Below are 11145 nucleotides of genomic sequence, written 5' to 3' on the forward strand. Positions count from 1 at the left end.
CGGCGGCTCTTGGCGCTGTCGGCGGTGACGCGCGGCGGGGCCGGGCCGGGCCGGGCCCGCCCCTGGTGTTCCCGAGGGTGTTCCCAGGGAGGCCCGCGCGTGTCGCAGGGCTGGGAGGGCCTTGTTCGTACAGTGGGGAGTTTACACCGCCGTCGCACCAGCAGCTTTCAGGGTTTCTTTCCTTGTCGCCCACACGCTGACCTGCACCGTCACCCCCTCGCGCCCTCACCCCTCACTGGCCCCAGCCCTGGGCAGCTTTAGCGATGGCATTGGCCAAAATCCACAGGGAGAATGCACAGAAAGGTCCACGGGGACCGTGTGGCACGTGAGTGCCCTGAGTGCTCTGTGGTGTCATTAATCACTGATCTCCAAACTGACTCCTGCCAGCCCAGGTGTTGGCACCCTCAGAGCCACATCACCCCTCCCTGTGCAAACAAAGAGCGAGAGGTACCAGTAGAGTGCACGCACCTGGGGATGCGATTCCCACCACCCTGCATGAAAAAGTGTTTTCCAACACATGCTGGCACGGAACTCTTTTGCTGGCTGCCACCCCATCCTGCTCAGGGATCAGGGGACGTGACTTCACACCACTGAAGCTTTGGAGGTCACGTGTGTCCCACTCTTTGTTTTTTTGGGGAAGCACTTCCTGGGGTGGGGTAAAGGTGATCTTCTTTCCGTATCTTCACTCAAGGTTTGTTTTGCCTGTCGGTGGATGTCTCATGGGTGACCTTTTTGTGTTTGGCACGATGCCCTGCACGGCCACACCGCTGGGTTCCCGGTAGTGAGCCCCGGGAGGAGCCGGGGCAGCCCGGGCGCTGCAGTGCCCAGCCCAGCTCTTTGGACCGAGCTGTTAATGCGTAACCGGGGCACGGGCCAGGAGCTGTGCGGCCAGTGGGGCTGGAGGGTGAGTGCAGGGGGACGGTGGGTGCCAGGGCGGGGGGAGCCACGGGGCACGGGGAGGGCACGAGGCCATGGGGAGTGTAGGGAACAGGACTGTGAAGGTGTGGGGCACGAGGATGGGGGTTGTGAGGGCGTGGGGTGCAGGGACACGGTGGGGAGGGCAGAGGGTCGCGTGGCCACACTGCATCACAAGCCCGTGGGGGCCCATAGGGGACAGGAGGGCGTGGGGGTCATGGGGATGGTCTGAGGACACAGGGGCACATGGGGGCACCCACTTGCTGCCTGTCGGTGTGGTCCCACCCATGAAGGAGAGGGCAGCCAATGTGACTGCACCAAAACAAAAGCTGGCAGGGGGCTGGCACTGGGTGGGGGGACATAGAGGTAGCATCAGCCCAGAGGACCTGGAAGTCACTGAGCTTGGAAGGGTAGGGACAGCCAGGAACCCTGGGGGGCCTGGAACTCTGGGAGGTCTAAGCCCAGACGGGTCCTGGGGAGTGCCCTTTGGTGGTGGTGGACTTGGAGAGGGGGGTCCTCCTGATCCCTGCCAGGGTCCTGGTGAGATGTCCTTGAGCTGCAGGCACACCAGGGGTGCTAGAGACCCTGGAGGGTGGTCTGAGGTCCTGGGTTCCTACCATGGCCCTGTATCCTGCCCTGCTGCTGGGGAGCCATGACCCTAGGAACAGACTGGGGCCATCACTCCCCAGTGCTTCCCCGTGGTGGCTCTGCTGGCCTGTGGAGCCCCACACCACCTTCAGCTGCCCGTGTTGAGGGGGATGGTCTCCAAAACTACTCACATTCACCAGTTTCATTTGGGGCTGTGTCCCTCTCTTCAGTGGGCCCTGATCTCACACTGTGAGAAGACGATGATGACCCTGCTGTCTGCTCCTCCTCCACACAGACCTTTAAAACTCTCCTCAAAACAAAGACAACTTCTTACTGCCTCTGTCCTCACACAGAAGTGCTCTGCTCCTACAGTTGATCACTGCCTTGTCCGCAACTTCTCTGCTCTTCCCTCATCCTTCTCCAGGCAGAGGAACTGGGAAGGTGTCCAAATGAGATGATGCTCTGAAGGTTCCTGCCCTGGCATAACACTGGTTCTTCTGGCTTTGCTGGACTAGTTCTCCCAGTATGATGCTCCTTTAGGACCAGTCCCCATGCAAACTACCACTCATTCCTACCCCTTGCTCCTGCACTGTGCTAGTTATCAACATGGAAGGACCTTCTTCCTTATCTGGCTTACACCAAGACCTTGCAATGAAGGATGCAGCCACATTTATTTTTTTTAAAATCCCACTTGCAAAGGGACTCACGGAGGCTGGTGGACACTGCCACCAGTTTGGAGGAGGAGTACCAGCTCTCCCTGATGCATATAATCCTCTCCTGTAATTCCTTGGAATTATGGAAGAGCAAAGACCTTTCCAGAGTTAAAGGAGAACAGGAATTCAGCACACCAGCCCCATGGCCTCAGGACCCCATGAGATGGTCCCTTTCTGTGCTAGTGCAGGAGCTGCTCTGAATCCCTATTCCAAAGGGTATTCTCCTCTCAGAGACACAAAACTGAAAAGCAGAGCAGGACATTTGACCTTCCCAGAGGTGATCCCATCTTTCTCTCCCCAGCCAGCTGTTTCTCTAGTGCATTGAAGCTGCAAACTTCTAGAGATGGAAGGAAACCAGATAACCCTGGACAGCCTTGAGAAGGGCACAGATAACCCAGCTTTCAGCTTCCAGGTAAGTCTTCCCTTGCCTTCCCTTGCCTTCCCTTGCCTTCCCTTCCCTTCCTGTTGGGGTACAGGGTGCTCCAGCTAATGATGTTTTCTAGGGAGAGGAGAGACACTATGAGGAATATGGTGGTCCGAGTGGTAAGAGCCAAGAGAAGAGGATAGGAGAAGGGAAAGGGAGATTCTCCTCCTGTTGCAGGTAGGATAACCCCCACAGATGTGTGTGCTCTGTCAGAGACAAACCTCATTTGGGAGCAGCGTAGGGTCATATTGACCATGTGTGGGGGACAATGTCTGATGGGTCATTTTGGCCTTGTAAGGTGGCAGTGGCAGATCTCTGTCCCCCTAGCGACCACCCAGTGCCGGATTCCAGTCGTGGTGCCAGGGTGTTGGGATGTGTGGACCATGGCACACCATTACCACTGTGCTGCTGCCAGAAGTGGCCTGGGGGAGGTGTGGTCATGACCCAGCTCTGCTGAGTTGGCTTCAGTTGGGTTGCACTGGGTTGGGTTGATCTTCCACATCCACCTTCTGCGTCTCTCACGTCTTTGGCATGTGACTCTCCCCAGGAAGGCCCTGCAGCCAGTATCCAAGGCAAAGCACTTCTGCAAGGCTCATGCCAAGGTGTTGAAAAGGGTTGTCCTGGGGCTCCTTGGAGCAGGTGAGCACTTCCTGGCACTCAGACCCCACCTCCATATTCTTTTTGGCTGGCCATGCCCCCAGCCTCCACACACTGAATGTGGTCACTCGTGGAGGTTGTATCCACTCCCAGCCCTCACTGCTTGCCCCTTCCTCACCCTACCACTCCTATCCAGAACTATCCGCCCCTCACTGTCCTCCTCCCCTTTCTCCACCTGCCCGAAGGGTTTGCTCTGCCCCTTCTGCTCCCTGCTGGGGTGATGCTCCCTAAGGTCTCCTTGTGCAAAGATAGGAGCCTTGAGGGATATTTGGAGGAAACAAACCTCTCTGTTGGCCCCAGTTAGTGTTATGAACCCATGATTCTACAGCCCTGATGTTTCTGACCCCCAATGTGCCTTCTCCAGCCTACCTGTGCTACTTCATTGCGGCCTGTTACCTCAACTTCCAGCGAGCCCTTGCCTTGGTGGTCATTACGGCTGTGGTTGTCTTTTTCGTCTGCTGGAGCTTCTTCAAGAAGCACTGTGGGGCAAAGGTACTGCATCTCCTCCGTCCCGTTGGGAAATGCTTCCAAAAGTCCTGGCCGTGGCTGAAATGGTGAGTCAGGAGAAGGCAGGGCCAGACTCCTCCAGCATCTGGGTCCCCTTCCGTGGCTGTCCTGTCAGCACAACCACAGTCAGTGGGCTTGTGCTCTAGTGCCATGCAGGTACCTCACGAATGACAAGGCATGGCCCAGCCTGGAGCCTTGTAAAAGCCATGGCAAAAATGTTTTGCTCATCTGCCTCGGCAGCGTGATGGCTGTTCACATCCCTTGTTTGTGTCTGAGCCCCAGGTTTCTTCAGATACATGGACCTTACGGTGGCAACTCCTGCACAATCAGCTCCTGCCCTTCACAAGCTGCTCTCCCCATGGGGACATCCTCTTGCTGACAGTCTGGTGTTTCCTTTGCAGGCTGCTGTGGGTGGCCATCCTGGCAGGCCTGATCGCATGGCTGGTTTTGGACACTGCCAAAAACCCAGAGCAGCTCATCTCATTAGGTGGCTTCTGCGCTTTAGTGCTGTTCCTGTTTGCTTGCTCCAAGCACCACGGTGCGGTATGTGCTTCAGGTGTGGCTTGGCCATCAGTCCTCTCACAGGAGGTGGCCACCCAGCACTGGAGAACAAGTGCTTCCTTCCCATGGGCATCCCCTTCCCTGGAGGAAGCAGAAGCCCAGCAGAGCTCCTGGGCAGAGCTGGGCACAGCCTGGGGAGCTGAACTGGTTGGGTGGATGGACCCCAAAGCCACCTCACTGCTCTTCTTCTCACTGCTCTCCTTCCCATTTCCCAACCCAGGGCTTCCCCACAGTGCCTCTGTCCTGTTTTCCACCATGTCCCTTGTAGTGGGTCAGACCCAGAGGCCCAGCACCAGCCCCACACTTGAGCTTCAGGTGCTGTGGGTGGAGAGTGGGCCTGAGCTTCGGGTGCCCTGGGGAACTTGGTCAGAAGTGAATAAAGTCCCAGTGGCTTCTAGCCCAACCTGCTTCAATGTTTTGGGCAACCCCTCCATCCTCCTCCTCCAGAGGGTTAATGAACAGGCAGTTTTGGTCTAGCAGATCTGTGCTACCAGTGAACCATCAGAAGGTCTTGATGCTTGTCCCCTTCTGGATCAGGCTGGCAAGTTATGTTCCAGCCAGTTCGAGTCCCACCAACTCAGTATCTTCCTCTGTCACCAACCCGTGTTTGTGGGTTTCTGTGACACTTTACTGGTCTCCCCATGACCCTCACCCAGGGCACAGTGTATGGTGTTTACTATGTGCTGAAAAGGAAGGCTGTAGGCCTTGACAACATCGCAGTCCCCATTCTGCTTTTGTCCCCAGGTGTCCTGGAGAGCCGTTTTCTGGGGTCTTGGCTTGGAGTTCTTATTTGGAGTCTTCGTCCTCCGAACAACCCCTGGTGTCCAAGCTTTCAAGTGGCTGGGTGACCAGATCCAGGTACCACATCTACTCATCCCATCCCATGCTTGCACCTTGGGATGAACAGGAAGAGCAGGGGATGGCATGGGCTGGGGAAGTGGCAAGGACTGCACACTCACAAACATGTATGTTGGGAACTGGAGGAAAGCCAGCTCTTCCCTGGTTTTCTGAAGCAGCCCAGACCCCTTGATGTGGTCTCCCTTGCAGGCTGTAGCAGAGCCCTGTGGGACAGCCCACCAGTGTCTCCAGCTTAGGTTTCAGCGGGTCATTCTCTGGTGTGCAGTCAGCTGTGGGACTGGGGATACAGCCCCCTGCTAGGCAGAAGTGAGATGTCAGGAAAGGACCTAATGGAGATCTCCATCCTACTGTATAACTTCTTCCCTTGCAGATCTTCCTGGGCTACACCACAGCTGGCTCTGGCTTCGTCTTTGGGAACACACTCATTACAGAAGTCTTTGCCTTCCAGGTCAGCTGGGGAATGGGGTGTGGAGAGGTTTTCTTCTAGTCTGGCTCCTTGCTGGGTCCTGAAAGGCACAGAGCTAAATGCAGCCAGATTTGCTGCAGTAGAGCTCAAGCTTCTCAGAGATGGGTTTCCCTTAGCTTTGGATCCATCTATGGACCTCCTCAGTACCTTGGGGGATTTGCACTGGTCCCTGTCCCTCCTGCCAGCCTGGCCCAGTGTTGTGGCACCCGATAGCATGGGCTGGCTATGCAATACCATGCCATGCCCAGCTCTTGGTCTCCAAGTGTGCCTGTGTGTGTCTCAGCTCTCCTTTAACCCTGTGCCCTGGTGCCTTCCCTGCAGACCCTGCCCATCGTTGTTTTCTTCAGCTGTGTGATGTCCATCCTCTACTACCTTGGCGTCATGCAGTGGCTTATTCTCAAGGTAGGGCCTCACTCCTGGATCTGGGATAGTTATGGGAAGGAGAAGAACCTGGGGGGTTCTCTGACTACCACGGTCAACTGAGGGATGTCCCAGAAAAATTGTCATGGTACTACTATGTGGTGATTTGTCCTGCTTAAGAGAATAGATACAAACCTCATCTTTCTTGCATGTCCTTCTGAGAAAGCCCAACCCTAGGGCAGATATTTCTATGCAGTCTGGGGGTGCTTCCCAAGATCACCTCTGTGTAGGGGCCAAACAGTGCCCTGCTTCTTGGGGATGGTGGCAGGGTGCCAGGAACCTCTGTAAACATGGTGGTCTTGTCTTTCCCCAGATCTCCTGGCTGCTTCAGGTCTCGATGGGCACCACTCCCACTGAGACCCTGAGTGTAGCAGGGAACATTTTCGTGGGACAGGTAAGGGCCTGGGCAGGAGATCCAGTTCCTCAGTGTTTATAGCTGAGCTTGCCATGGAGAAAGGGTCTTCTCCTCCCTTCCTAGGAGACCTGAGGCCCTGTGTGGCCCTGTCTCAAGGACAGCAGGGTTTTCTCTTCTGCAGACCGAAGCCCCGCTGCTCATCCGCCCGTACCTTGCGGACATGACCCTCTCAGAAATCCATGCTGTGATGACTGGTGGCTTTGCCACCATCGCAGGCAGTGTGATGGGTGCCTACATATCCTTTGGGGTGAGTGCATGAGTAGATGTATGCCACATGCTCCCTGCTGCAGAGTCCTGACATGCAGGAACTGCCCTGGACTTGATGGTGGGAGACCTCCAGCAGGTGCCCCATTGTCCCCTTCCATAAGCAGGATGGTGGCAGGGTGTCCAGCCTCACCTTCTCTGGCCTGGTCAGAACCTCAGAGCCCTGCCAGGTAGAAGGCAGTGCTGTGGGACTCTGACTGTGTCCCTGCACAGCAAGCAGGGCAAATCCCACTGAATCATGGGATAATTTAGCCTGGAAGGACTCTCTGGGGGTCTCTGATCCACCCTCCTGCTCAAATGAGGTTATCGCAAAGCCCCAGGGGATGCCCAGGGCTTTGTCCAAGTTGGTGGTGAATACCCTCATGGATGGAGGTCTCCCCCCAACTCTCTGGTCTCCCCGACAGGTGCCTCAGTCACAAGAAACAATTTTTTCCTTATATCCAAGTGGAATTTCCCCACTTAAGCTGTGCTGGTGATTCTCACCCTTTCACTGGGTACCACTGAGCAATGTCTTCCCTCCAACCCCTTTTACATGGTCAGAAACAGCCATACCCTCCCTCAACTCTCTTTTCTCCCAGCCAAAAAAGCCCTGCTCCTCCAGCATCACCTCAGTGCTCCTGGCCCTGACCCCCGGGGATGCCCTATCTGGTTCCTCAGTGCTCTGTCATGGGAAATAAACCTTCCCCTTGACCTGCTGCCTGAACTCCTGCTATTTAAACATTAATTAGTCTCCTTAAATGGGGAACCAAGGGTGGAAGGTCAGGGAAATGAGACAGTGACAGGGGATGGGTGAGGCTGGGAGCTTACCCCTTCGTCAGAAGGTAAAAGTTCGCAATGTTACACAACGTATTGCTCTGATTCTCGTAAATAGCGACAAGGAAGGGACAAGAACCATCATGATTAAGTCAAACAGCAGGAGAGGTTAACATCCCCAAGGGCACAATCGCTGCAGCTCCAGCAATGCCTCCATCCAGACGAGCTGCCCTATGTGCTTTGCTGCTTAGTTGGGAAAACCAGCCAATTTGTGCACCCTGAGCAAACAGGGAGCCCTGAATTGCTCCAAGTGTCACTGGCTGATGCCAGCCCGATGCTGGGATGCCCTGGTGTGGTGTGTCATGGGGCACAGCCTTGCACAGAGGTGTCTAAGCCCCTGGTCTGCATGTTGCAGATCGACGCGGCGTCGCTGATCGCAGCCTCTGTGATGGCTGCACCCTGTGCCCTCGCCATGTCCAAACTGGTGTACCCTGAAGTGGAGGAGTCCAAGTTCAAGGGCAAAGGAAGTGTCCAAATCGCCAGTGGGTGAGTGTGAGGGGACAGGTGGTGAAGTGGGAGTGCATTGGGGGGTGGAGTGTTTTGCCACTGTGGGGAAGCCGTGGGGGCAGTTTGGGGCACAAGTGGACACTGTGGGTGGCCCAAGACTGGGAGAGCTTGTGTTGTTCAGACATCCATGGATTGATACCTGACTTTGCACAGGGGATGCCTGGCCATATGAGTACATTGGGGTCTTTTTCCACACAGGGAAGAGCAGAACATCCTGGAAGCTGCCAGCAATGGGGCTGCCACCTCCGTGGGGCTTGTGGCCAACATTGCAGCCAACCTCATCGCCTTCTTGGCAGTGCTGGAGTTCATCAACGCTGCCGTGCGCTGGTTTGGGGAGATGGTAGACATCAAGGATCTCACCTTCCAGGTATTCCCAAGAACAGGCCTGTGGTCTGGGCTGCCAGACCCTGCATCCCCCACCCATCCCCACCTTTGCCTGCTGCCTTAGTAGGCTGTTGAGATCCTTGCTGAGTGTTTGGCAAGTGCTGGCAGTGGGTGTCCAAGCTGGGGGCTATGCAGAAGGTCCGCTCTGAGTCATTACCTTCTGGAATGCTTTTCCCAGGTGATCTTATCCTATGTCCTCATGCCTGTGGCCTTTCTCATGGGGGCAGACTGGGCAGACTCGCCGGTGGTGGCCGAGCTCCTGGGGATTAAGATCTTTCTGAATGAGTTTGTGGCGTACCAGCAGCTGTCCACATACAAGAAGAACCGTCTGGCGGGCCTGGAGGAGTGGGATGGGAGCCGGAAACAGTGGATATCTGTGAGAGGCACCTGCCACCCTGCTGGGCACAGGGCAGGGATGAGACCAGCTGGAATGGGGCATGGGAACTGGTCAGGGTGGTAGGCAGGCAGAGGGTTGGAAAAGTCCTTTAAGATTATCGAATCAGGATGATGGTGCTGGGGGTGGGAGGGCACCTATGGCCAACTAGACTTGGATGTTCCCCAACTGCTGGGTATGGGAGGAAGGAGTCAGTGATGCCCTTTCCCATTTATCCTGCTCCTTGATGGAACAGATCATGGTGCTACAGGGCCCCTGTCACCTGTCCCCGCAGCCCAGCCTCTCCCAGGGACAGCCTTCATTCCTGCTCCCCAACATAGCTGAAAGGATAAAGCGTTGGGGTGGGGGACTTATCTCCATCATGTCTGTCTGGGCTGGGAGCTCTGACATGGTGCTCAGCTCTGGGTGCTCTGGGGCTGCTCCTGGGCAGAGGTGACCATCCCCCTGTGCCCTCCAGGAGCGAGCTGAGAGCATCACTACCTTTGCCCTCTGTGGATTTGCCAACTTCAGCTCCATTGGGATCATACTGGGAAGCCTGGGTGAGTGTAACTCATGTCCTAGGTGCCTAAGCACAAGGCAGGGGGGATCCTGGACTAGGGAGCAAGGGCTCATCTGGGGCAGGAGGAATTCGCCCTCAAGCCTCCATGCTTGGTCTCTGCCAGGTAAGAAACAGGATTTGCATGATGTGAAAGGAATGGCTTTGCACTGCACCCATGGGCAAGAGCACGTGCATGTCCCACAAGCCTGGGTGTCACCCAGCTACGGCGCAAAGAGCAGAGATTCCAGTGCTGGGAGTGCTGAGGGCTCTGGTTGATCACCTGTGGGTGCAGGGTGGGCACAGCGCTGTGCCAGCACCCACCGCTGCCAGGACAGGCAGACAGTGTGCTGGGTGCTGGCTGGGACCACCATGTCCTCCAGACAGCAGGAGTTGGTGTGGGGAGGGCACTGTGTGGCAGAGCCAGCTGGGGACCAGAGACACGTCCCTATCTGTCCCCAGCCAAGGGTAGAGCTGGAGTCAAGATGTGACTCCCCCTGGTCTCTGTTTTGCCCCACAGGCTCCCTGGCACCTAACCGCAAGGGTGAGTTTGCCTCCGTGGTACTGCGGGCCCTGCTGACCGGCATCTGCGTCTCCATGCTCAACGCCTGCCTGGCAGGTAGGTCCCTGCCCACTGCCAGAGGGGCCAGAAGGAGCTGGGGAGGGACATGCACAGGGCTGAAGACCCCTATAGATGCAGGTTCAGGAATGGGGGTGGCTGGCCTGTCCTCCCCATGGCTCTGCCAAGGCCTCCAAACCCTGTTCTCCCCTCATGACTCTGCCAGGGGCTGCCGAAGCCCAACAGCTCTCCTGGGGCCCCTCGTCCTCATCTGGGCTAGGATGGGGACATTTCAAGGGCAACATCTGGCATACTGCAAGGAGCTCCCTGCAGTTTCAGGGAGTGAGGTGGGATAGCTCATGGGACCTGCACAGTCCCAGGTACAGGATTCGCTAGTTGGGCTATGGGATTTGTGAGCAGAGTTGGGACACAGGACTTACAAGTATGCTTGGGGTATGGGATTTGAATCCATGGTCCCTCTCAAGTCCCAATAGGAGACCTTGTCCCCCAGGTCTCCTCTATGTGCCAACGGAGGTGGGTGACTGTGTGATGTTCTTCAGCACGGCCAACTTCAACAGTACCAGCTACACCATATATACCTGCTGCAAGCAGCTCTTTGCCAGGTGGGTATGAAGGGCCCCAGAGCTGTCTGGGACCCAGGTGGTGGGGCAACAGCTTGTCCTGACCACGTGTCTCTCCTTCCAGCTCGGTGTTCGAGAACGGGACACTCTCCTTCACAGGATCCTGGGCTGGGCAGGCGGAGAGTGTGCTGTGGCTGACTGAGTGCTGTGGGCACTACAACCACACGTCCTGTGCAGGGACAACCTAGAACCATGGGAGGGGCATCAGGGTCTGCAAGGCTGGCCCCAAAGGTAGAAAAAACCCTGACAGACACCTGAGCGTTTTGTCTTCTCCACTCCAAGTGCTGATGGACAGTTGTGTGCACCTTGCAACCAGCACCCTTAGGTGCTGGCCCCATGGACACAAGGAAGCTGCTCCCAAATAAATTATGGCCACTCCCATGTGCTTGCCCTCAGACCCCCTCTGGCCACCGCCTGCAGCTGTTCCACCACAGCACAAGGTACTTTGCTGAGGCTGCACCCCATGCTCACTGCAGACCTAGCAAGCCAAGCCTCACCCACTACCAGCTTTGGGGTCCGGCCAC

At 56.5% G+C, this 11145-nt stretch overlaps 2 protein-coding genes across 4 annotated transcripts in view; one reads left to right on the forward strand and one right to left on the reverse strand.

Annotated features, from left to right (window-relative positions):
- Positions 1-1569, reverse strand: part of SHF (Src homology 2 domain containing F) — a 29609-nt gene extending 28040 nt beyond the window's left edge. Inside the window, exon 1 of the mRNA XM_027657550.1 lies at positions 1533-1569. Coding sequence (XP_027513351.1) covers positions 1533-1569 — 37 coding nt within the window. The remainder of the gene's footprint in view (positions 1-1532) is intronic.
- On the forward strand, positions 647-10990 carry LOC113953869 (sodium/nucleoside cotransporter 1-like). Of its 3 annotated transcripts, none has more exons than XM_027657521.1 (18): positions 647-904; positions 2518-2628; positions 2720-2817; positions 3188-3279; positions 3662-3851; positions 4206-4347; positions 5110-5223; positions 5594-5671; positions 6011-6091; positions 6423-6503; positions 6646-6771; positions 7957-8087; positions 8307-8475; positions 8671-8868; positions 9344-9425; positions 9942-10040; positions 10492-10603; positions 10686-10990. In XM_027657521.1, the coding sequence occupies exons 2-18, from the start codon at positions 2560-2562 to the stop codon at positions 10807-10809; spliced, it is 1986 nt and encodes a 661-aa protein (XP_027513322.1). In that variant the 5' UTR covers positions 647-904; positions 2518-2559; the 3' UTR covers positions 10810-10990. The 3 variants fall into 3 exon arrangements, with proteins under 3 accessions (XP_027513322.1, XP_027513320.1, XP_027513321.1); XM_027657519.1 differs by having other exon boundaries at positions 2522-2628; positions 10686-10809; XM_027657520.1 differs by having other exon boundaries at positions 664-691; positions 10686-10809.
- Positions 10991-11145: the final 155 nt, after the last annotated feature.

Source organism: Corapipo altera, unplaced genomic scaffold, assembly GCF_003945725.1.
Source record: "Corapipo altera isolate COAL_440 unplaced genomic scaffold, ASM394572v1 308, whole genome shotgun sequence".
Lineage (NCBI taxonomy): Eukaryota > Metazoa > Chordata > Aves > Passeriformes > Pipridae > Corapipo > Corapipo altera.

Coding starts and splice junctions, on each gene's coding strand:
- LOC113953869 (XM_027657521.1), top strand. CDS start 2,560: ATGGAAGGAAACCAGATAACCCTGGACAGCCTTGAGAAGGGCACAGAT. Junction 6,092..6,422: donor TGCAGTGGCTTATTCTCAAG/GTAGGGCCTCAC, acceptor GTCTTTCCCCAG/ATCTCCTGGCTGCTTCAGGT. Junction 6,772..7,956: donor GTGCCTACATATCCTTTGGG/GTGAGTGCATGA, acceptor TGCATGTTGCAG/ATCGACGCGGCGTCGCTGAT.